The sequence below is a fragment of the Clavelina lepadiformis genome, chromosome 9 (genome assembly GCF_947623445.1).
Source record: "Clavelina lepadiformis chromosome 9, kaClaLepa1.1, whole genome shotgun sequence".
Lineage (NCBI taxonomy): Eukaryota > Metazoa > Chordata > Ascidiacea > Aplousobranchia > Clavelinidae > Clavelina > Clavelina lepadiformis.
This window is the reverse complement of record NC_135248.1, coordinates 11612528-11635811: the sequence shown is the minus strand read 5'-3', so window position 1 is coordinate 11635811 and position 23284 is coordinate 11612528. Positions and strand designations below refer to the sequence as shown.

General features: G+C 35.8%; 2 protein-coding genes and 1 long non-coding RNA gene across 6 annotated transcripts; 2 read left to right on the top strand and 1 right to left on the bottom strand.

Moving 5' to 3' along the window:
- Positions 1-1657: 1657 nt before the first annotated feature.
- On the bottom strand, positions 1658-7052 carry LOC143470435 (uncharacterized). Its single transcript, XM_076968570.1, has 3 exons — positions 5852-7052; positions 5493-5661; positions 1658-3256 (listed from the first exon to the last, which is right to left on the bottom strand). Exons 1-3 carry the CDS (start codon positions 6328-6330, stop codon positions 2246-2248), a joined length of 1659 nt encoding a protein of 552 aa, XP_076824685.1. The 5' UTR covers positions 6331-7052; the 3' UTR covers positions 1658-2245.
- A 4161-nt stretch (positions 7053-11213) lies between these two features.
- LOC143470726 (uncharacterized) lies at positions 11214-14361 on the top strand. Of its 2 annotated transcripts, none has more exons than XR_013119393.1 (4): positions 11214-12246; positions 12344-12427; positions 12592-12684; positions 12979-14361. It is a non-coding gene; the product is annotated as an uncharacterized LOC143470726 (long non-coding RNA). The 2 variants fall into 2 exon arrangements; XR_013119394.1 differs by having other exon boundaries at positions 12578-12684.
- Positions 14362-14827: 466 nt separating this feature from the next.
- On the top strand, positions 14828-20534 carry LOC143470386 (solute carrier family 2, facilitated glucose transporter member 5-like). Of its 3 annotated transcripts, none has more exons than XM_076968496.1 (13): positions 14828-15099; positions 15424-15528; positions 15611-15706; positions 15833-16017; positions 16674-16798; positions 17260-17358; positions 17650-17829; positions 18186-18373; positions 18487-18597; positions 18680-18857; positions 18983-19110; positions 19382-19612; positions 19771-20534. In XM_076968496.1, exons 1-12 carry the CDS (start codon positions 15073-15075, stop codon positions 19571-19573), a joined length of 1614 nt encoding a protein of 537 aa, XP_076824611.1. In that variant the 5' UTR covers positions 14828-15072; the 3' UTR covers positions 19574-19612; positions 19771-20534. The 3 variants fall into 3 exon arrangements, with proteins under 3 accessions (XP_076824611.1, XP_076824610.1, XP_076824609.1); XM_076968495.1 differs by having other exon boundaries at positions 19755-20534; XM_076968494.1 differs by having other exon boundaries at positions 19382-20534.
- The last annotated feature ends 2750 nt before the right edge of the window (positions 20535-23284 follow it).

The window sequence follows — 23284 nt, the reverse complement described above, 5'->3', positions numbered from 1 at the left end:
GCAAGTTTATCCTAATGTCGATTACCATAAGAAACGAACGCAAAACTAAACATAGCATATAGTGCTAAAAAACGCATAGGTTAGTGGTAACAAGTTTTCCTAGTAGCGTCTGTGCTTCGTGCAAATGTTTGCAAATTTATTGTGGTTACATTAGAATTTTAACTATGTCTTATACAGCGAACGTTATTACAATGAAATTGTCACATTAACCCAGACTTGGACATTTAGAGAATGTCTTTTTCGAGGAAAGTAATAAGAATAATAAAATATTTGTAAAAAAAGTAAGCAAACAAAAATTGATCAAAAAACGGAAAAATTTTTCAAACAAATTTCCTTTTGAAACCAACTAATTATAAAATTAATTCTAGTTCAGTTTCTAGTTCTAGCGCGATAACGTTATGTTTATTGATCAAGTCTTCCCATTCATATAATATGACGTCAGTGCTTCTACCTTTTGACTGGAAAAATGTCAGTCACATGTTGTTGTTATGAGTCTTATGACACTGACAATATTTTATGACGCAGTATAATTTCCCGGAAAAGTTTACCGAAATGTAGTCTATTGATATTCGGCCGTGACAGAACTCTTTAAAACGGTAACGTGCACCTCGTTAAAGAAAGAAGTTGACACTTGGACGAAAGCTACTGTATATGTAAACCAAATCGGCCAAAATTTATGAGCGAAACGTATTTTTGACCAGACCACCATGCTAGTTCAGTTAGAAAGCGGTTTAGTGAAATTCGACTAAGTTTTTCACGTAGGCCTACGGCAGACTAAACACTTATACCGGTTAATGTGTGTCACTTTTTATCACTTTCTTAAAGCAACCAAAAATAAAAGAACTTTTCACATAATTGATATTGTCTTCAGAATCCAAAATAAATCTCGTTTTGAAGATCGTTATTATCTTTGCTGAACGTTTGAGCATCTTTATTTGAAAGGTTTCACATGGCATTGGCCATTGGCATTTCTGCATGTGCATGACGTTAATTGTAGAACGTATATTGTACTCTTTTATGGATGCAACAATACCATTCACACTTTAGCCTTATAATGGTCCTATTGAAAATCTTAAAAGGCGAAACAATCGTGAAATGCGTGATCAAATTCTGCCAATATAAAACATATCTAGCTTTGACTTTGTAAATGCAGGTTATTTCTGCAGGTCTTTCATAGTGAACTGATCTAACAATCTTTTTGTACCGCATCGATTCCATGTGAATCAGTTTTGTACTGCGCTTTATTCGGTAAAACTGCAACTCTCAAAAGACTTTTGCATTGAAATAACTTATCTTTAAAAATTGAAAGCAATGCAGTAAATGACATACAGAAGCGACACAAGAAAAGAGAACTTTTATGGGAACTTATTTGGGCAATGACAATATCAAAAAATGCAGGCGACATTTAGGGACGCGATGTTGAATGAATACGTAACGTTTCTGAGCCACTTGTCTTCAAGTCGTGTATCGGACTATTCTTTAAGTAGAAACGTAGGGACTGAGGTTATCAATTACCGTGAACTTTCTCCAAACAAAGTCCGGGTTTGAAAACTGCTAAACATAAATTTAGTTGATTATCATGTCACAACGAACGGGTTTGTAAATGGTCAGCGTGACGAAGTGCGTAAACATACACCACACTTAATTGCAGCGGTTAAAGCTTGATAAAGGTTAGTCTAGATAATGCTATTACATCTGGTAAAAATAATAACTTAGATGAAGGAGCAAGGGATAAAAGATTATTAGTAATTAAAAGGTGGTTCAGTTAGAAACAAAATTGCATAAAAAGCAGGCAGAGCTACGATTGGTATTGAATGGTAAGACAGTGACATCAGGAACAACACAGAAAAAACATATTTATACCTTTGTTTATAACACATTTACAAGATACTGCAATGTAGGAGATAAATAGTTTGATTAGCGTTTGTACGTTTTTATTTACCGTCGGTAAACATATGTTGTTCATCAAAAAGTAATTTAAAAAATTTGAATTATGACCTAAAAAGAAAAAATCAACGTTGTACGGCGGCCTTGGATAGGTTGAATTAGGTTACTATTTGAACGTATTTATTCACAGTAAGTTAACAGTTTTAAACCACCATTATTATTAATAAAGAAGCAGTTTCATTTCATTCATTTATGTAAAATTAGACTAAGTTTGCAAGTAGCATAGATTTACTGCAACACGCTCAATCTCAAACACCTGCTCTTGAAAGTAGGATTTTACGGATTCAAGCAACAGATTTTATACTCGCAGTGGCGGAGAATTTTCCGTTTTACTGTTAGGATCAATTTTTATATTTGTAATTAATTCAACAATGGAAGCTTCGTACAGTTTGTTTATCTTACCATCATTCCATTCCCATCTCAGCGGACGAATATTTTTTGACCAGCTTGATATCACTGAGTAGAAGAAGTATTTGCTTTTTCTCGCAATCTCCATCTCAATTAACGATACAATGTCATCGTGACTGACCCAACCAGCTTTTTGCCAGCACTGTGCGAAACCAGCCTCGTTTAGATAATCGTCCAATTCCTTTGAAATTCCCTGAAGGAACGGATTCAATCGCTTCATGTGTTCCAAAACTTCACGTTTAAACTTTATCAAACCGGGAGGAGTTGCGATATAAACCGGAAAACGCGTTCTCAGCCCAACGCCAACGTTTTCAATTTGCAAAGGCGGCAAGTTATCAACGATGGCTTTGGCCACGTCTTCCGCTGTAACTTTTTTCAATGCTTCACACATAGTCTGTTTTTCTGGACGCTGACATGACTTGAACCAGTCTTCTTTATTATACCTCCAGTGAAGGGCAACGTAATCTCTGTCACTGATGACTGATCTAATATAGTCTTCAGCCGCCGCGGTGATGCATCGCGGAAGACGGACAGAGTCAATAACGGCTGAATATAGCAGATCGTCCGGAATCTCTTTAACATTCCCTGCGTTTGGGAACAAAGGAAAAGAAATCGCCCCTTTTGGCAACACCTCGACTGAACGATACGAAAGTGCATGTAAGGTGCAAGAGGCTTTGGAGTTGTACACTCTTTGAACACCGCCATCCTTTGTGGATAACCAATGGTCGCGTGTAATGGAGTATAAACTGGAGTTTGGATATACCAGAATGTTGCCTGCAGAAAGATTCAAGTTGACTGCACCGTTGGTATTTGAAGAAAGTTTTGTCGATTTTCCACGCAATATGCTCATCTCTGTTTCTCTTTCGAACCTTCTGATGTGTTCGGCGGTGACTTCCCTTGCCTAAATATGAAAAGTAAAATACGCGTGTCAGAGTTGTAAACAGACTTTATAGGCTTATAGTTACATTTAATTGAATTAAATTAAAACCGAAAATTTATTTGAACCCAAAATTAAGCCCAAAAGTCAGATTTACTAAATGAATCAAAATCATCCTTTGTCGACATTCTTTGATTGTAATCTTTTTTTAAATGCGAGGAAGATTTTTAGTATTCTGCGATCACACATATTCCTGTAAAGAAAATAAAGTTACTACGCAATGTGGCCGAGCGTGAGTACAGAATGGGCCCGAATTTGTTTCAAACTTATGGCCGAATTCGACCCGAAAAGCCCGGTGCGACTTGCACCTCTGTAGTATGTGCAAGTTAAAGATATGTTGAGACTCTTAGGCGAATTGTTATCAAGGTGGATCTTTTATCAAGGTATCTTTTCATGCAGCACGATGGTTTTGCAATGTCATAAATAAGCGTTGGTTAAAACATTATAATCACGTAATGAACGGGACAAAGCACGAGGAACGAAATTATGGTTAATCTCAGTTAAAGTGAGGCGCAAGTCCAAAAAACTGGCCTTAAATCAGAGAATAGCTGCTAGTAAGTACGCTGGAGAAAGCATTTTTAATGATGTGCTGTGGTTGGACAGTTATTGCCAAAAATTTATCGCAAACTATGTGTGAAGATCGTTACTTTGCCTACAGCACAATAAATGTCGTAAAGATCATGAACATAGGCATTGGCGGCAAAATTCATTTTCTAATTGAAAATGTTAAATAATAGCCCGAGAAATATTCTCGAAAACGCAGTAAAAAGTCACACAACTGTAGCGACTCGCTTGCCTCTGCGACTCTAACAAGTACCACAAACGCAAAGTTTACGCCGCGCAGCGCCATAAAACCATAAAAGAATTAATCTAATGATTTCATATAAAGGATGAAGGATGGCAATATTTGAACGTTCTTCGTAAGAGCAGTGATGCGAAAGACGTCACATAAATGCTTGTCAGTCATTCTGGTTCTCAGTATATTTTGATTAAGAATTATATAACTGTGAAGATTTTTGCTTTATGTACGTGCATTCTAAAAGTTCTTTTGGTTTTGTCATATTTGCTGTAACACATAACAGCAGTTAACAGTTAACTGCATTGTACAGGCGCTATGATTCTTGTTACAAATGGGACCATAAGAAATTACAAAATTGTAAAGTTCTTGTGATACATCTTTTTAAATTTCTATGCAATATCTGCTCAATAACGTACCGTAACTTAGGTCATCTTACAATTAACAAATGCAAGTTAATAATTATCGCTAAATGCTTCGAAATATAATTTGCTACTGAATAGTCTAAAGTTGAACAGTTTTATGTAAACCGTATTAAAGTAAATTTTGTTACACTTAAACTTCCAATGTTTGTTTCGTATTTCTTTATCTTTGGTACGAAGTGACGTGTGAGCTAGATCAGGGCTTCTCAAACTGTGGGTCGCGACCCCGCTTGGGGTCGCAAAATGTAATTTTGGGGTCGCGATACCAATTTAATTTTTATAAATTGAATTGTTTTTTGATTATTTTTTATTCGCTTTACTGTTTCCATTACGAGATTTTTTTATTACTGCTGGTTACTGTACTTCAGTGGATTGTGTGCACTTGCATGATTTTTCCAGAGACAAAAATACCACTTGAGATTTGTAATTGGACGTTTATTGTTTTAACATCATTAATGTGTAGGCTACCTCTCAAGGGGTCGCATAGAAATTTCTTTTCCAAAATGGGGTCGCAGACCCAAAAAGTTTGAGAAGCCCTGAGCTAGATGATAGCGGCGGGAAAACAAAAAAACAGGCGCCTGACCGTAGTTTGGACACCACTGTCCTAGATGACAGTATGTGAAGCCTACTGCTGGTCAAGCATTCTTGTCTTTGCGGCATTTAGATCTACCGGTACCAGACAACGGAACCGGTACCGGACTGTGGAGTTGCTCCTCACTTTAAAGCACTTTTAGGACCTTTGTCCATCATGCTTTTTCATTTGGAGGAAAAAGATGTAGAAACAGGTTGAAGCAAATGTAATTAAGTCCTGGATTGTTTGTGAAAACCTACGGAAGTTACTCCCGTGTGTGTTTCACTTCTTTCTAGGCAGTCGTTGCTATAACATGTAAGCTACTTGGTATAGGAGATATTTTGATACAGATTTTATCAATATTTCAGTATAATAATATAAGTTACATAGCCTACATACGATTATACGTACTTGAAACACGACATCTATAAATCCACTGCAAGTTTTACGGAAATCATCAATGGAAATGCAACTCACAAACGAACACAAGCGTTGAATGTTTATTCGTTGGAAAGCCGGAACGATTTGAACACTTCCGAAAGTATAGTGATGAGTGCTGAACTTTGGCACCACTAAGGTCCTGAAGTGAAATTTTAACGCGTTTTTTGCACTGTACTGTCTATATATGATGTTCTGACTATACCTAAAGCTGCGATATACGAGGATGCCTTTAATATTTTTAAGATAATTTAATGGTGATATACCGACATTCACAAGCAAAGCATGTTCTAAGCCAACCAGTTAAGTCCACGATTAAAGTAAAAGCTGACCTGTTGAGACGAATTGCGACGAAAATAGATTGCAGCAAGCCCATCAGTTGGTTGTTCGGGCCACCGAATAGACCGGGGTATAAAAAGTTTTTCGGATTGAGTTTTATCTGAGAAGCTAATGAGGTAATTAGTTGATTGGGGTATGCTCCCCAAAGAGAGCAATTCGTCGATCTTCTTTGACGAACTTTAGTTGAATTTAAAGCGTCATTGTCATACACATGATTCTGGTTCGCTTGGTATGTTTCAATTAAAGAAGATTTTAAATTAAGACGTTTGTTGTCCAAATTGTCCTTTCCAACAATCTCAGACAAAAGGAGCGGATTATCAAAGAACTTTTCAGCGTTGACGTGTAACACCACTCCTCCGACGTTGCCATTCAGCATGCGCTTATAAATAAATATCATAAAAGCCGAGAATAGCGATAAAGCAATAATCTGGTATTTTAACCACTTCAATGTTTTTTTAAACCTCACTTTCATCCTGTTATGTTACTTGAAATTCTATCTTAAGCATGATTTTGCCACATTCGCCTTAAGCAGGGATAATTGATATTTATTGTATTCAATGGTTACAGAGTGTAATCCAGTCGGTGAGATCAGTGAAATTGGTGCAACAGAAGTAGCAGTTCCCTTTTGATCCACGTCAGTTGAATTGAGCAAAATGTTGTTCTTTGCAGGCTCTTTTCTGTACAATCAACGATTTATCTCAGTGTTCTATCAATTGCTCTATACCGTGAACTGGCATCACTTGAAAGATTTTGAAACACAAAAATTCAGTAAAATGTAACCTGTAGTTAAGCTCTCCGATATCGAGTTATATATGCTCTGTATAGCAGATGTAACCCGTGTAGCCTAATTCCTGTCCTAGCCTTAGCTACCGGCCACATATGTCAGCTGGTCACTGTGATACACGAAACATCTTTGTAGTCTTTTGGCCTAATTTACACTAAAAGTGATCAAAATAAGCGCAAAAACTTCTAACCGACGCATTTTGTCGCTTGTTTTATGTGCCAGAAATTTTCCGGGCATCTTTTCAAAATACGCATCCGCTTAAGAGTAAACGTAGAAAACTGGTTTGTTAAGTTTAAGCTCCAAAGACAGTCTTACCATGATCACGCCGTTATTACTATATACATGACTTGGCCAAGGTTATCGTTTTAACTGGTAATTGTTTGAAGTATTTCTGAAAGCGATTACAACTGTAGTTATTTCCAATTCACGCGTGAGATTATACTTTACAAAAAAAGCAGATACCGTTGATTAGACCATATATACACACATAAACATTATTACTTGGCCTCAAGCTATTGATTTAAAAGTTTAGTTACACGCTGGCTTCACTCATGTGATGCCGATATTGAGAATATATTCCAATTTAGTGTAAGGGGCACCCCAGCTATATATAAATATAAGCTACATAGAAGTAATATCATCACATATATGATATGCAGAAAGCTAAAAATCGAAAACTAATTGTGGATAATTTTTAGTGCTTAATTAGTTTGAAGATTCGTATAAAATAAAAAGTTTACGAAAATTGCCATAAATAGTTAAGGTTCTCAATCGGGCTTTTTCAGTTACTCTATCGGTGGAAGTTCAGCTAAAGGGACCTTTTTTGCAGGTGTGCGTCACTCTGAAGTAACTGTTTCATTAAATACGTCGTATTACACAAACTGAAATCAAAATTGACCACATCAAAATTTTGCCTATTTTGGGCTTGTTGCAAAAACAGACATTTATACATACAGGACTTCTAAAACCGCAATTCTGGTCGAAAGTAGACTTACAAACAGTGTTTGGACAACACACATTCAAGGTATAAGCTGTCGCAATGATTTAAGGTTACATTTAAATGCACAAGATTCTGTTTGTAAAAGCTTACGGTTGCGTGGGGCTCGCTTTGATACGCGTTTTTATAAACGTCTTTATTATTTCTTTGTTTTTCAAAGTGCGGTAAGTAAAAATTGCGCTGTATTCTTTTGAAATTCAGATATAATAAGGTATACTTGATCCATAATTTTCGTCTGTTTACGGTTATAGTGTTAAATTAGGTTGTACCCGTCGGTTAGATTTGCGATGCGCGACGGTTTATGCTGGACTCTACATTATTTTCAATTTTTCCAATTAAAATTTTTTGTGGAAGAGGCGTTATGTTTATGTTGTATTGAAGCAAAAGGCAAGCTTTTTACGTTTATAAACATTCTTTGCTGTTTATTAAACTTTTACAGAAAACCAATTTCACTCTATACTGTATAATATTATCCTTGGCCTTACATTTTGAAATCAGTTTAACTAAATTAGTCTTATTTCAGCCTACTTCATTCATGATCTAATGCTCGTCATCTATACTTTTAAACTTTCTTCAAAGATTTTCACATGATAAGGGAATTCTATACCTGTCAATTGACTAATGATCATAGCCTACCTAATCTTACGGTCACATGTCGTACGTTATAACTGATGAATAACGTAAATTGCCAAGGGGTAAGGAGGTTTAGGGTGAATTGCGTAAAAAGCTACTAAAAGATTAAAACTTGCTCGACAACTATATCATCCTTAATGCGAAGATCAGTATTTTCTTATCACGTTGTCCGTTGCCCATCGGCCGTTGGCCGTTTCTCATTTACATTAACATGGTACAAAAATTTTAATACTGATTATATGTTTACTTCTCAATGTTTGTTTTAACTTATCTAAGTGCTGTATAAAGCGCTTTGTTGCACAAGCTATAAAGACTGGAAAAACTATAAGTAATAGTGAGTAAAACTCAACAAAAAATTCAAGATGAAAAGTTGGCACTGGAACGCCCCATCGAGAAGAAGCCGTAATATACAGTATTTTAAACTATAAACAATGGTAATAAAATAATGGTACTAAATAATGGTAAACTAGCAGTATAGCTTCATGCATTAGAGTTAAATGAAAAAAGATGAATAAAAACTGAAAACAGTGAATCTAACTTATGCTTCACGGAGCGACCGGTAAAAGAGAAACGTTCATAGACGTCGCACATCTAACGTTCACTAACGTAACACATATACAGTAGTATAGTAAAGCCAGAGTCAGGTTGTAGCATGTTTGAAGTAGAATGTATAACTTTGTCCACAGTTGAATGTGATAAGTCTGAGAAAATAAATGAGAAATGCTAAAATGACACAGCAGTTGTCTTTATTTCTGTTTTAAAGATCATGTAAACGAACTGCAAGCAAATTGGTTTTAAGTCTTTACTTGAAAGAAAGAAAACAACAAAGCCAAAACATGTACGCTAGAGTCAATCAACGCGACGTTTTTCATATGTGCCTTTGCTTTTGTGGAAGTTTGAAATATTTCGAATACCTTCTTTCGATTGCAGTCATAACACCCAAAAATAGATTGTATATCGCCTCCATGTGGTGCTTACTTGTCTGCTATCCTATCACAAGAGGGAAATAGAGACAAGTAAAATAATCTCATCGCAGTACTGAAGATCTTTTTAAACAAATGTGTTGTGTCTGGCATTGACGTTAGCATTCTTCTCCTGAGACAGGTTTTCAAACAAAATAGGTTGATTCGCTATATTTTACCAAAAAACGTACGTTCGAAGCAGTTTTACGTGGTTACTTGTAAATCTAACTAAAATTAAAAACACATCACAAAAAAGATTACTACACACTGAAACAAAAATATATTTATATCTCAACTAATATTTTGACCCCAAGATTTGTTCTTCTTATAGGATGCAGCAAACCTGGAAATCACCCACCCCTGCCTATTCAGTATAATTTCATTGTGTACTGTATATGTGACAAAATTTAGCAATGCACGGTAGTATGTGTTTTGTTCAACACTGATAATGTTTGACAGATAACATTTTTATCATTTTTGATTCACCGTCTTATGCATTTCACATTTTATGCTTTATCGTTTAATTTCATTGCTTGTAACGTTTATCTAATAAGCTGGTTTCCACTTCGTCGTTACATAAAGGTTTTTTCATTTGTTCGGGAAATTCGGTTTTAATTAGTTAGTGCTCTGTGTTAGTGTTAGTTAGTGCCCGTGTGCTCCAGTGGAAGTATGAATGCACTAGGAATTTTGCCTGAAAGTTTCGATGGTGTGTTAGCAGCCCACCGTTGCTATGGCATAAAGAGCCTGGCTAAGTTACAGAGAAACTTTGTCCCGTTACATATGCAGTATAGTCGATTGTAACGTTTGCTGTTTGCGTTAACATAGATTTAAACCAAGTTTAAAGCCCATCAACTCGCATAGGTGGGCAGTAACCGTGGTACAATAGTACCGAATTACTGCCCCGCTTTAGTTTTTCAGTACCGAGACCGGTACCGAATCTCTGTACAGAATTAATTTTTCCAAGAAATTTCTGTCGGTCCCGGTACTCGGCACTTTTCACGTGATAATTTCAAAATTTTAACAAGTATGTGTTCAAAAATAAATGTTAATTTATCCTTAATACCAATTGTAACATCTGTTGATCTGTTTTAACTTAGAAATGTCAAGTAAAATTACGAGCGATTAACGTCACATTTTTTGTAATCTGGAGTAACCTTTACCGGAAGCATAATAGCGGCAAACATTGCATTTGCAGCAGCATCTTTTACACAAAAAGTACCGACCGCCCACCTCTGTCAACTCGTAAACCCAATATCGTCTAGCGAAGTATTATTTATTTATTATTTAAATATTTCATTTCAAAGTATTATATCTCTTTATCATATTGTGAGACGAAATGCTTTATACTTTATACTTAAACACATATAGCGCTTGCATAAATTACTGATAAAAGACTATGACAGTAATACAACATTAATAAAAATAAAAAACACATTAAAACAACTTTAACGTGTTAAGAAATGCGAACACCTATGACTGAAACGTGTTTGGTAAACGAAAACTTCTAAACGCGACCATTTACAGTATAATAAACTTTTGCAACCGTTGATTATATGATATGTAGTTGTTTAACGGATGTTTACAGTTGCAACAGTTATTTATGTCAGAAATCGAAGTGAAATTTTATCTGTGACTGCAGATCTAGCGTGCGCTACCGAGTGTGAAAGGAAATGTAGGCACTTTACATCCGTAGCTTCATTGCTTTGCCGACGCTGTTGTAAGTTTTTGTAACTACCTAAAGTTGCTTTCACTTCCGCAATTTTGCTAGTTTAAACTTTTGTACAGAGATTCATTGTCCTATATCCCGACAACACTTTGCCTATCTTTAAAACAAGCTGTGTCGAGCGGTAATTAAATGGTGCGTAGTTACAAATAAGCCCGGGGTCTGTGTGTTAGTTGGAGATTTTTGGAATCGCTTGGATTGATCGCTTGATCGCTTGGTTTTGAAAATCATTAGAGCTTGGTTGTTGTGCAAATTTATGGGCAACGAAAGGCTAAAGTCTAAAAAGTAAAGCAAAGGATAATAGGAAGTTCTGCCGTAGTTAAAGCGATTTACCTTTCTAGTAATAAGCTTTGTCAATGAAACTTTACTATTTTGTTGTAATGCCACTTATTGCTATAAGCAATATTTGTACGAACTTCGATCAAGACATTGCACAAATCCGAAAGCGAAATCCAAAGCTATGACAACTTAAGCAATTTTGATAACTTCCATGGATAGGAAGTGTAGTTCAACAAAAATTCGCAGCAGTAACAGGCAAGTACGCCTGGGCGAAGTATTCGCAATGAAAGCATTATATGCTGCTGAACAATAATATATGGGTTTTGAGCAACTTAGTCTTATATTAGTTACGAGGTGAGCTAAGTAGTAGAAATAAAGGAAATAACAATATGGTAAATTCAATTAAGCACAAGTACTTGGGTTTTGAGCTTAACGACAATAAGTTATTACCTATCAGTTTCTAATTCGGAAATGACTAGTTAGTGACAGCCTACTTTGCCGCAACCTCCTGTGTTGGAAAAAGTAGCAAATTGCAGATTGAGAACAACGGCTTACCTTGTGTTTTGTGATTGTGGTCAGCAATTTGTTCGAATTGGAATTTACGTGTCTCGCCAATTTCAGCCGTGAGGTCATGTATGCTAGCTTCGTGATATGCTTTCAAGCAGTGTTTAAAGTTTATTTCTTGGAGCATGAAACGTGACTTAGACTTACCGTATTACAACATTGCACAATAGTCAATTTAAATAATGAAAGTATTATTTACAAGCTGCTGGAGGGCAGAGATAAATATAAAACTGAGGGCTACAGCACTGATTTGGTAACAAAAAGCTCTTACCACATTTTATTATTGATTAATCGTAGTGATGTTTCTACTGTAGTTTTCTTATAGTGCTCTGAATTTTATCATCGTTGCTAGAAAGGAATTTTTTTACTTCTATGCGTACGATACGTTACGATACTTCATATTCGTATTCTACTCATTGTAGCACTTAAGAATGCCTGTTTATAAGGTGAGTTAAATCGACAACCAACACATATCTGCAAACGTTTTCAGTAAAGCGAAAAATTAAACAAAAGTCCAATATGTGATATCTGAATTTTGTTTAGTAAGGTGGAATCACTTTGACGTTGGTCCTTGCCGTACTTACCTCTTCTATGAGTTCATTTCAATCTGGCTACAACATGGCTGTTGTAAGTATTGTACCAAACGCGCAGGTAGTTAACTTTCTTATCATCAGCTAAAAGTGTTGAATTTTAACGTCTTTACAAAGGGGCTGATTTGGGTGAATTAGAATCTTTATTATGTACTGAACTTTACTTGTCAGTCATGTAACCCTGTAGGCTTTGGCAATCAGGTCGTTCAGAGCATTTTTCCAAATCAAACAACTAGCATCAATTGCACTAAAGTCTGTCCTCCGCTGCTGGATCATGACCCAGGAAGCCATGAAGTAAGTCTGTCTGCAACACACCATTAAGTATATAAGCATGTAGTGGGATAGGCCTAATTATATTTTTGTTCAAATTTCTAAGTTGAGAAATTATTGCCTTATCGGCAAATGCTTTTTTAAAATTAATGTGTTTTATAAACAGTGCCATTTGCACAAAACGGCAATAGCAACATTGCACTTCTCTAACTAAAGCCAAGTCTCCAAACAATTAAACTGGTGGGATGTCTGGTGTTGGGAATAATCTCACAATAGGTCTCTGCGTTTTTGTAATAAACCTCGATTTTTGCTTTCAAGAGCGCTAAACTACTACAGCTAAATTATGCGTCAAACTCCAAAAAAGATGGAACTTGTAAACCGTAGATGATGTGACCAGTGTTTTTTTAAGGTGTTTTGGGTGACCGAAACGGTCCCCCAAATTTCTCCAGCGGTTTCCCAAAATTTGGACTTGCAAATATCGCTATTTTTTGATATTTAAATGAAACACTTGCGGTCTCTTAAACCTACTTACCGGTCACCCAAACCAAACCTTAAAAAAAAACCTGGACGTGACTGATAAAAGTCTAAATATGCACCGTCGGTGAAATGTTCGGATCTATTCTGACTGGACCCTGTGTTAGGAAAATGGGAAGGTAACTAACTTAAATCTATGTATTAGTATTTGCAAATCGTGAAATTGCATTATTTCATCCTAATCATAATGGACGAATCACAGAGTTGGACGAAAAGTGCTCTTGACTGGAGGTTTTATCATTGCTGCCTTTTTCTGTTTGCTTATGACTATATCGTTGAACCTGAAAAATGAGATATCTTGGATGTCTTACTTGAGCATAGCTTCAGTGATCGGTTTTATCATCGGGTTTGGGATTGGGCCAGATATGCACAACAAAGCACTCATGTGTCATTTCATCACATTTTAGTTTTGTTGGTTCGAAGCGTTTGATTTCCTTGGAAGGTTTATAGTTTTGCCCATTCAGGTCCAGTACCTGGGTTGTCATCTGCTGAGTTCTTCAGACAGTACTGCAGACCTGCTGCATCTTCAATCGCGTCAGGGCTCAACTGGACTTCAAATTTTACGATTTCGTTACTTTTTCCTTTCGTGCAGGTTTGAAGTATATAGCAACAAGCAACTTGACCTTTAGACAAGTAACGCTAAACCTCATCCGCTCTGAGCTTATTCAAACTTGCTTATTTCATCTTACGACCAGTTCGGTTTGATTGTAACTCTTTTTATTTTTTAAAATAAATTCTTATGTCCAGCTTCCCAGGTTGCTTATTGTGGCTACGTTTTCTTTGTAGAAAGCAATGGGTCCGTACGTATTCGTGTTCTTCCTCGGTGTATGCGTCACAGCCACTATATACATCATAACTGTTGTCCCAAAAACCAAAAAACAAAACTTTCCAGGAAATAAACCTGATGTTTGTGAAGAGAAACAAAATAAAAAATCCGGATGTTGAGATGAAAGACGAAGATCATCTTATGCTGAGAAACCAGTGATTAACGCGTTTCATCCTGGAATGTTAAATTGACTGAGTATCTGAAAATGCGGGTTGCACATTGAGTTTTCCTGAATAAACAAATAAAAGATTTTTTAAAGTTTTTGTCCTAATCTTTGCATGCTGTGTCCAAGCAGCAGTTTGGCAGCACTTGACTTTAAAAGAGAAAGTTTCAGAGTTGGTTATCTAGGGTTTTATATCAGCTGTTGTTTAACAGCGAATGCTGCATAAGTAAAATTCGTAGATGCTTGCACCAGTTAAACTGTTTCGGAATGACGAAATCTTATTAAAAGGGTGCACCATCATCGATGGTGTGTTGGCCTATACAGGATATATAGGCCAACACATATATATATGTGTGTGTTAGCCTGTACAGGCCTATACTAATACAGGAGCACTGTAATGGGCTTACAAAAATTTTCTTACAAGAATTACATGTGAAAGTTTTCAAAAATATGTCACATTTAGTTTGTCGGTCAGGTGTAATACAAACAAAACCTTGTGAACAGAAGCAAGTTAAAACTCTGGTCAGCACTAATTTCTAGCTGTGTGCCTGCCTACATAAAACTGATGAAATAACAATTCTGTGAGTGTACTTTGACTTATCGTAAGAAGAAAATTTACTGTTACTCTAGCGATATTTTTTACATAGCTCGTAACCACTCTCTACCATTGAGGAAAAGGACATGTTGTTTGTATACTGGTTAATGTTTGAAGAAAATAGATAACCATGTAAACCAAAGTCATTCAAGCTTGTTGCAGGTAGACGTAGCCGGCAGAATTAAATATAGGCTTACAGAGTATTTCTTTACCAGCAGTTTTACGTGATTTCCTTTGCAAAGTCACCTCTACAGAGTTAAACCGTTACTTATCGTTGGTAAAACAATAGAAGAGATGGCTGAATCAGAGGCAGATCAGGAGGTGAGTTGATATCTTTTCATAAAGTGATAATCCAGCGGTAACCTGTAATTTCGCTTCTCTAGCTGGGTACTATGTACCCACGTGGCCACGTCCAGGTCCCGGTAATAAAACAGGCCCAAGTGGCGTGTTGCGCAATTTCTACATAGGCCTACAAGAGGATTACTGTAGGAAAATGGAAATGGCATTAAAATTATTGTTTCCTGTATTAAGTAATATAAGACCTAATTGCACACGTCTGCAATTCTGCACTCATGAACACAGCTTAAATCGCTCGCAGTCAGCCTGCATAATACACATCACATGTCTATCGAATTTATGTTTTAGAATCAAAAGTTGACTGCACTTCTCGTAGCTGCTGTTGCAATCTCTGTCCTTGGTAGTTCATTCCAATATGGCTACAACATTGCAGTTGTTAATGCTCCGGCTAAGGTAAGACTATTTTAATAAGCCCCAAGCAAACTATTCAATGAGCTACATGATGTGCTCTTAAACGAGATTCCGAAATTAACAGTTAATACAGTCATACTTCTTTGACCTGGATGAAATCAGTAACACAACTGCAGAGCCTCTCACTCTGGTTAGCGTTTACAACACAAGTCATGGAGTGGTGAGCACTATGGTATGAAGTAGTCGCTTTTTGTAGCCTGCTCGTTTTTTTTCCAACCAATTAATCCAACGTCAGTTAAGCTAATTTTATAAAGTTTTCAGTTTCATATAAATTCGACTACTTTAGAATGGGCCTACTGATTATCCACTGAATCCAGCCACCGTCGGCGTAGAGAAAGTTAACGAAGAAAATGAGGAGCAAGAGTTAACAGACTCCCAGCTTTTCCTCTGGTCGTTCACAGTGTCTATTTACACAGTAGGAGGGATGGTAGGATCTTTTTCAACGGGATTTTGTGTGAAGAAAATGGGAAGGTGTTTGCAGTTAACGTTTGTATTTAGTTATTATACGTAAGCCATCTTGCTTTATCCTCATTCAGACGTTGATACATTCTACATCAGGCTCTATTTAGAACTGTTTTTTCTCATTGTAACAGTAAACTGCTGTAGACATGTACTTTTATAGGGGGCAGTCGGTGGTTGGCCTAGTTGTACGATTTAGTTGTTTGCTTCTGTAGTTGCATAGATAATACTGCTTACGCAAACGAAATATTGAATTTAATGACTAAATTTAAAATGTTTTAGTAAGTACAGAAGTACTGTAAGTTGAAAACTATGTTTAACAATAACTGCGCATTAGTGTGTAAAAGAATTCAATTATTTTTCATCGGATATATTAGAGATAATATAGTAGAATAAATAACAGCAGGCTAAAGGGTGTCTTACTTTTAAACATGTAGCCTAATGTTTCTTGACATAACCTTCTTGTACAGCATAAGCCATCAAGCGTAACGCTGTTTCAGCAAATTTTCTAGCAAACTGGTTTAGGGTCAAAGGTCTTCTTTCATAAAAGTAATTTCAAATGCTATATTAAGAACGAAATCGATCTCGAAAAATTGTGGAAATATTGTTTTTACTACTAAGTAGGTTTATGGGTTTATGTAAAGGTTTTGGCAATAACATATTTCTAGGAAGGGGACTTTATTGGCAAGCAATTCTCTTTCTATCGTCGGCGCTATTTTGATGGGAACCAGTAAAGTTGCCGACTCTTTGGAGATGATTATTGTTGCGAGGTTTCTTCTAGGCATTTTAGCAGGTTAGTCTGCTGTAGGTTTTCTTCAGTTTTTCTTTGGTGAGACGTCAGCTGCCGCAAGCATACGAACAAGCAATTATTCGCTATTCGTCGCATCACGTCTATTTTTATAGCTTCAGTACTGGTGCTATCATCTCAAGTATTAATTATAATTTATGGTTATTTCTTGTTATTGTAGCCTGCTCTATTTGTAACTTAATCATTACAGCAGCACCATTACAAAAGTCGGCTTAAGCAATATACGACAACAATAACTTAAACATTTTAGTGCATAAACCTTATTAATCAACGCGATAAAAATAAAGTCCATACTTATATAAACATACGTGTCATTACCGAGAAAGCTGTATAGATTGGGAGTGCATTTTCACTATAAGCACTAGTGTATACACCGGCAAACGTTCAACTCAACCATGCCTTGTTAGTAACATACATACTTTAGTCACATATTTTACTTCATGTAGGTCTGGCAACGGGAGTAGTGCCACTATACATTGGAGAGATATCGCCGAAACGTATACGAGGAGGTGTTGGAGTCGTTCATCAGCTCTCGATCACAGTTGGTGAGTAATTGAGCAATGTTTAAATAAAAGAGGCGTGTCTGTTATTAACGTCAGATACATCACTTTACAATGTTATCTTTACGTTTAACATTTTCGTTTCTTACCGTATCATCTAAATTGGGAGGTATGTACATTTGTTTGCGCACATGGCGTTCTTGAGTGTACTGTTTACTCAAGAAAGATCTCGTGTAAATCGATCATATGAATGATAAGGTTATAATATGTTTCATTTTACAGCACGGTCTTGGAGTCGTTGATCTTAAGACGCAATCAACTTGTTCTGCTTAACAGGTCTTCTCACTGCACAAGTTTTAAGTCTGAACGAAATACTTGGCACAGAACAACTTTGGCCTCTGCTGCTCGCCTTCACGGGAGTCCCTTCAATCATCCAACTCTGTGTTCTTCCATTTCTTCCTGAGAGTCCAAGATCCTTGTTGATCGACAAAAGCAACGAGCTGAAAGCTAGGGAAGGTACAAATGATTTTTAATGAAATTTTAATGTGTTTTTTTGCAATTAGCAAATTATACAAGGCTATTAAGTATATCTATTTCGATAATGCGCAATGTGGCAGCATACGTTCAAACTGACAATATTACCTGGGGAAAACATGCAATATCAGTTTCGAAAGTGTGTTACAACAAATTCCACTTTATTTTGCTCGCTATTCGTAAGAGCAAATGGAAAGTATAAATCAATTTTAGTGGCTGGTTAAGCAATGAACTGTAGATCTATATTAGCATCGTGTATCTTACTAAAATATTACAGTATTATGTGCCCAAGTGAAATATCTTATCCAAACATCCTTCACGTTTTCAATTATATGAAGCTCTGACTAAGTTTCGGGGAACGAGAGATGTCTCCAACGAAATACGGGAAATGCGACGCGAGGCGGACGCAGAGAAACAAACGCAACAATTGTCCGCCTGGAAAGTGCTAAAAAACAAACCAGTTCGCTGGCAATTGATTTCTGTTGTCTTCTTGCAAGTGGTCCAGCAACTCTGTGGAATTAACGCTGTAAGTTGTATAAATTTAGCAGGCGAAAACACTTTTTTCCAAACGGCTTGTTACAATTGTAAAATTGCTTGATGTGTTTTTGGAAATGCACCTTTTGATTTTGTTGGAATTAGATCTTCTTCTATCTCAATCGAATTCTGGAAGACGCTGGAGTTCCGGCGAGCATGCAGAATTACGCATCAGTTGGCGTGGGTTCTGTAAACGTTGTTATGACAATCATATCGGTGAGTTATTAGGAACTCTGTAATCAGTATTTATTGTACATTGGTTGAAGTTCGGTAACAGAAGTGTAAATTAATTTTTTAGGTATTTTTGATGGATGCAGCAGGACGAAAAATACTTCTAGCCGGAGGCTATGCCATTGCTGCAGTTTTTTGTGCTCTTATGACTGCATCTTTAAACCTGAAAGATGAGATATCTTGGATGTCTTACTTGAGCATAGCTTCAGTGATCGGTTTTATCATCGGTTTTGCCATTGGGCCAGGTACAATGTTGACTGACTTTCACTAATTGCTTTTGCTGAAAAAGTTTTTTCCCTGTTTTTATCCTTGAAAGTGGACATTGCAGGTTGCGTTTAAAGCGTTACATCCTCCCATTTGCCCCATTTAGGCCCAGTTCCTTGGATTTTGACAACCGAATTCTTCCGGCAATCAACAAGGCCTGCTGCATCAGCTATTGGCTCTGGATTAAATTGGACCTTTAACTTCACACTTGCCTTGATTTTTCCTTTTATGCAGGTAAATAATGTCGTTTTTTCTGCAATTACCTGCTGTATGTAATCTCGTGCAGTGACCTTAAGCCAACAGAACCATGAGTACGCAAATCAACAGAATCTAATGCTGTCAGTATATTGATTTCTTCTTTGTTTGACACGCTAAGTGCAATAATTTTAGGCTAGATATGGCAGTAGCGCTAAAAGACAAGACGATTTTTCTGCTATCATTAAAGCACTTACTAATTTTATGTCTATAGTCTATAATTCTAAAATTACCGGACATTATTTTTTAGAAAGCAATGGGTCCATACGTCTTCTTATTCTTTCTTGCTGTATGTGTGGTTGCCACTGTCTATATCATAATGGTTGTTCCGGAGACCAAAAATAAAACGTTCCAAGAAATAAACCTGATGTTCGCGAAGAGAAACAAGATAAAGAACGCAAACCTTGACATGAACGGCGAAGACGACCCACTGCCATTGTGAAGAGCGGCAGTTGTCGATTTTACCTCTTCATTTAAAACAGTGAGTTCCAACAAATCACTCATCTCGTACGCCGTTTTTGCTCAACTTTATTTAGGTGGAAATGGAAGTTATAGTTTAAATTACAACATAATCACACTTTCATATTCATGTAACAAATTCATAATTTTCAGTCGTTTTTTAGCATAAATGACCGCCAGAAGAAAACTACAAGCAAAACTACCTGAATTGAAAATTTGTTTACTTCTGCGAGACATTGTTAGATTGTTAACTTCTTCCGATAGATTTCAACTCGATTAATGAAACAGGCCGGAATTGGGGAAGGGGAGAGAGGGAGCATTTAACTTACCCTGAAATAAATGTCAAACATTGTTTTTTGAGTAATGATTTTTAGCAAGCTTCATGCCATGTAGTTGTGAACGACATGTCGTGTTTCACAATAATAATTAGCAAATTTGCTTAGACCTTTTTTTTCAGCAGTGCTGATGCATTTGAACAGTTTTTTTGTGTGACAAAAACCGTGTCACTAGCACATTAAATTTTGATACTTAGTTTAACGATTGTCATAGAGTGCACAACCCCTCTCCTTTTCAAGCAACATTGTTATTGTGTGTACATGCTTTAATTACGAACTGATTATATTGAGGGGTATTATGGGTGTTATGTTTGGAATGCCGTTACCGCAAAAAAATGACTTATTTAGAGCAATTTATCAATATTCACTTAGTTTAAAGCGTTTGTATTGAGTCACCAAGTATCACGTTTTTAACAAAAATGTTTAAATAGTATCTTGTTTTGTTGTCGAATACGAAAGAAAATCATCTGTTTTAAGTAATTTTTAGAAATTCATATGATTTAAAGCGTTTTTTTTTTAATTAATCACCATCTTTTGACAAAACTGTTTAAATAATAGTTTTCTTCATTCAAGATTTTACCTGACACAAAAAGATTTGTATCATCTGCATACATTATTGAGTCACAGAACTTTAGACTTTGAGGTAAGTCATTTACGTAAATTAAGAACAATAGCGGACCCAGATTAAGAACAATAGCGGACCTCTGTGAGACACCGGTTCTAATGGTGCATTTGGTGGTGGAAATTTGACCGCAACAGTTTACAAGTTACTGACGGTTGCGCAGATAACTTTTGAATCAGTCTAGTGTGATGCTTCTGATACCGTAATAGTGAGGTTTGGTTAGTAACATTTGGTGATCTATAGTCCTATCAAATGCTTTGGACAGGTCCAGGAAAATGCCAAATACAGAGTCTTCGTTTTCAAGGGAGTTGTATAACTTATCAGTAAGGTAGAAGAAGCTGGAAGGTTGATGGAGTAGTGGACACGAAAACCAAGTTGATTGTTATATACTAGTTTATGTTTTTTTTAAATGTTTCCACTCTACCCAACATAAGCTTTTTCAAGATTTTGAAAATGGCGATAGCAGGCTGATAGGTCTGTAACTTTTGGAATCCTTGACATCACCCTTGTTATAGATTGGAATCACCTCAGCTACCTTAAGAGCATCTACAACAGTCCGAGTGGATAATGATACATTAACCTGTTTAACAACTTTAAACTCTTGTTTAACAAGTCAAGGCGATGTTGTTTAACAAGTTTTACAACATTATTGCCACCAATTCTGTATGGCTTGAACAATGCAACCACTGTTCAGTCAAGTTTCTTGTATATCATTTTTATCTGGTTTGGTTTGCAAAGATTCGTTTAATGCTTCCAGTTTCGTAAAATTAACTGGGTTGTTTATGGACCTTACATTTATATTCATACTCATGAAAGTTTCATTATAGTTGTTAGTTTTAATAACATCCCTTATGTTATGAGAATAAAAATATAATTCATTTGACACTTGGCAGCCATCTTGTTCCTTGTCTGTGTCATTTACAAAAGAAGTATTAAAAATTGAGTTAAGCTCAGATACATTTAGCATATTGGAGTAACCAACCAAGTTATCATTTTATACTTCTTTTAAGATGTTGTTTTCACAATTATAAAAGGGAAATTTTACTTTGGTAAAATATCTTCTTATTTTAAATCATCTCTTTTGAAAAAATATCTTGCACATTTCGGTTATTAAAATATGATTTGTAGCCATTCAATGTGAGCTATTTAAAGTACACTTTTTTGTAAGCATTTATTTAACTAATCGTTTAACAGGGCAATAGTATTATTTAAATAAGATATTTAAAGTATCGCATTTTTATGAAAAGGTTTTAAATGTAACAATTATTTACACAAAATTATGTTTCAAATTCCAAATTTAATATTTTAATTACTTTTGTTACACTTGTTGTAGTTGTAGATGTAAAGATGTGCCTGTAAATCTGTAAATCTAAGAGCTAGGACAACAAAACGTAACACTTACATAAACGTCAATTTCTCACTTATGGCTTCTGAAAAACGACATGTTGCACATCACCTCTTCTCTTAACAAGTTTATATATTTCAAAACACAACTTGCCTTTTTTTTTATCACAGATTGCTTTTTTATAAATCATTGGGTATCAGAAATGACAATTTTCAAATTATCACTTCTCACAAAAGTAATTTTTTGTAAATCACAGATTTTCGAATATGTTCACTTATTTTAATTTACAACTTTGAAAAAATTATTTTTTACAAATCAAAACTTTTTTATGATCACACTTAGTAAACTGCTACTTTTATTAAATCGATATACGCTATTCATGAGATTGGTAACGTAAAAGAATAAAATCTATATTCTATGACAAGAGTTATTCAAATAAATGAGCGGTAAATCAAAAATGTTTCACAGAAACTTGTCCTAACTTGTATATATTACCACAAAGCAAACTATTGTTAAACAGTTTTGTCCAAAAAATGTTGATTAATTAAAAAAAACGCTTTAAATCATGTGAATTTCTAAAAATTACTTTAAAAGAATGATTTTCTTTCGTACTCGTCAATAAAACAAGATACTATTTAAACAATTTTGTTAAAACATGATACGTGGTGATTCAATAGAAACGCTTTAAACTAAGTGATTTTTCATAAATTACTCTAAATCATTTTTTGTCATTTTTTGCGGTAACGGCATTCCATAGTTATGGTCAAGCTATAGGAAGGGTGTTGAAAGATGTAGCGTGGCAAGGACGAGAGGGCACATTTCAAATATTGACAATTAAAGATTACACTGGTCAACACGATTTTTTGTGCCAAGGATTTGACAACGATTTTAGGCTAATTTGGGGTCGCTGATTTCGAAAATGACAATCATTTTTCTCAATTGGCTCTAGTTTTTGAGATATTTAGATTTTTCACTTTCGGAAATTCCACTCATGTCACACATAACGCAATACTAGGTTTCAGGTATCAGCCAACTGTAATACACTTGGACAATAGCCAGTAATATAGTCAAATGCATAAATATCACAATACTAAATCAATCAGTGCGTAATAAGTCTGTTTTTATATATAATTGATGGTGAATCGCTTTTTGTATGACTTTCTTTTATGGCGGACGTCAGTACAATCGTGCTGAAAACACCAACATTAGTCTGCCATCAAGTTCTTCTCCCATCTGCCCTGGTATCATTCTTCCATCACCTTTATGTCCTGATGAAATCTCTCCCCTTGTTCTTCAGAAAAATTACCCAATTTGTCAGGAAATTTTTCCAAATGGCTGTGGAGATAGTGCACTTAAATGCTCATATTTGCCCCTACCTGTTGGTAGGTCTCG

Bases quoted from the DNA above. Each gene is read 5' to 3' on its own strand.
- LOC143470435 (XM_076968570.1), bottom strand. From the start codon at position 6,330: ATGAAAGTGAGGTTTAAAAAAACATTGAAGTGGTTAAAATACCAGATT. The intron at 5,662-5,851 runs GTCAGCTTTTAC...ATTTCACTTCAG, and splicing joins GTCGCAATTCGTCTCAACAG to GACCTTAGTGGTGCCAAAGT. The intron at 3,257-5,492 runs GTACGTATAATC...TTTCATATTTAG, and splicing joins TTATAGATGTCGTGTTTCAA to GCAAGGGAAGTCACCGCCGA.
- LOC143470386 (XM_076968496.1), top strand. From the start codon at position 15,073: ATGGCTGAATCAGAGGCAGATCAGGAG. The intron at 17,830-18,185 runs GTACAAATGATT...AATTATATGAAG, and splicing joins CGAGCTGAAAGCTAGGGAAG to CTCTGACTAAGTTTCGGGGA. The intron at 19,111-19,381 runs GTAAATAATGTC...ATTATTTTTTAG, and splicing joins TGATTTTTCCTTTTATGCAG to AAAGCAATGGGTCCATACGT.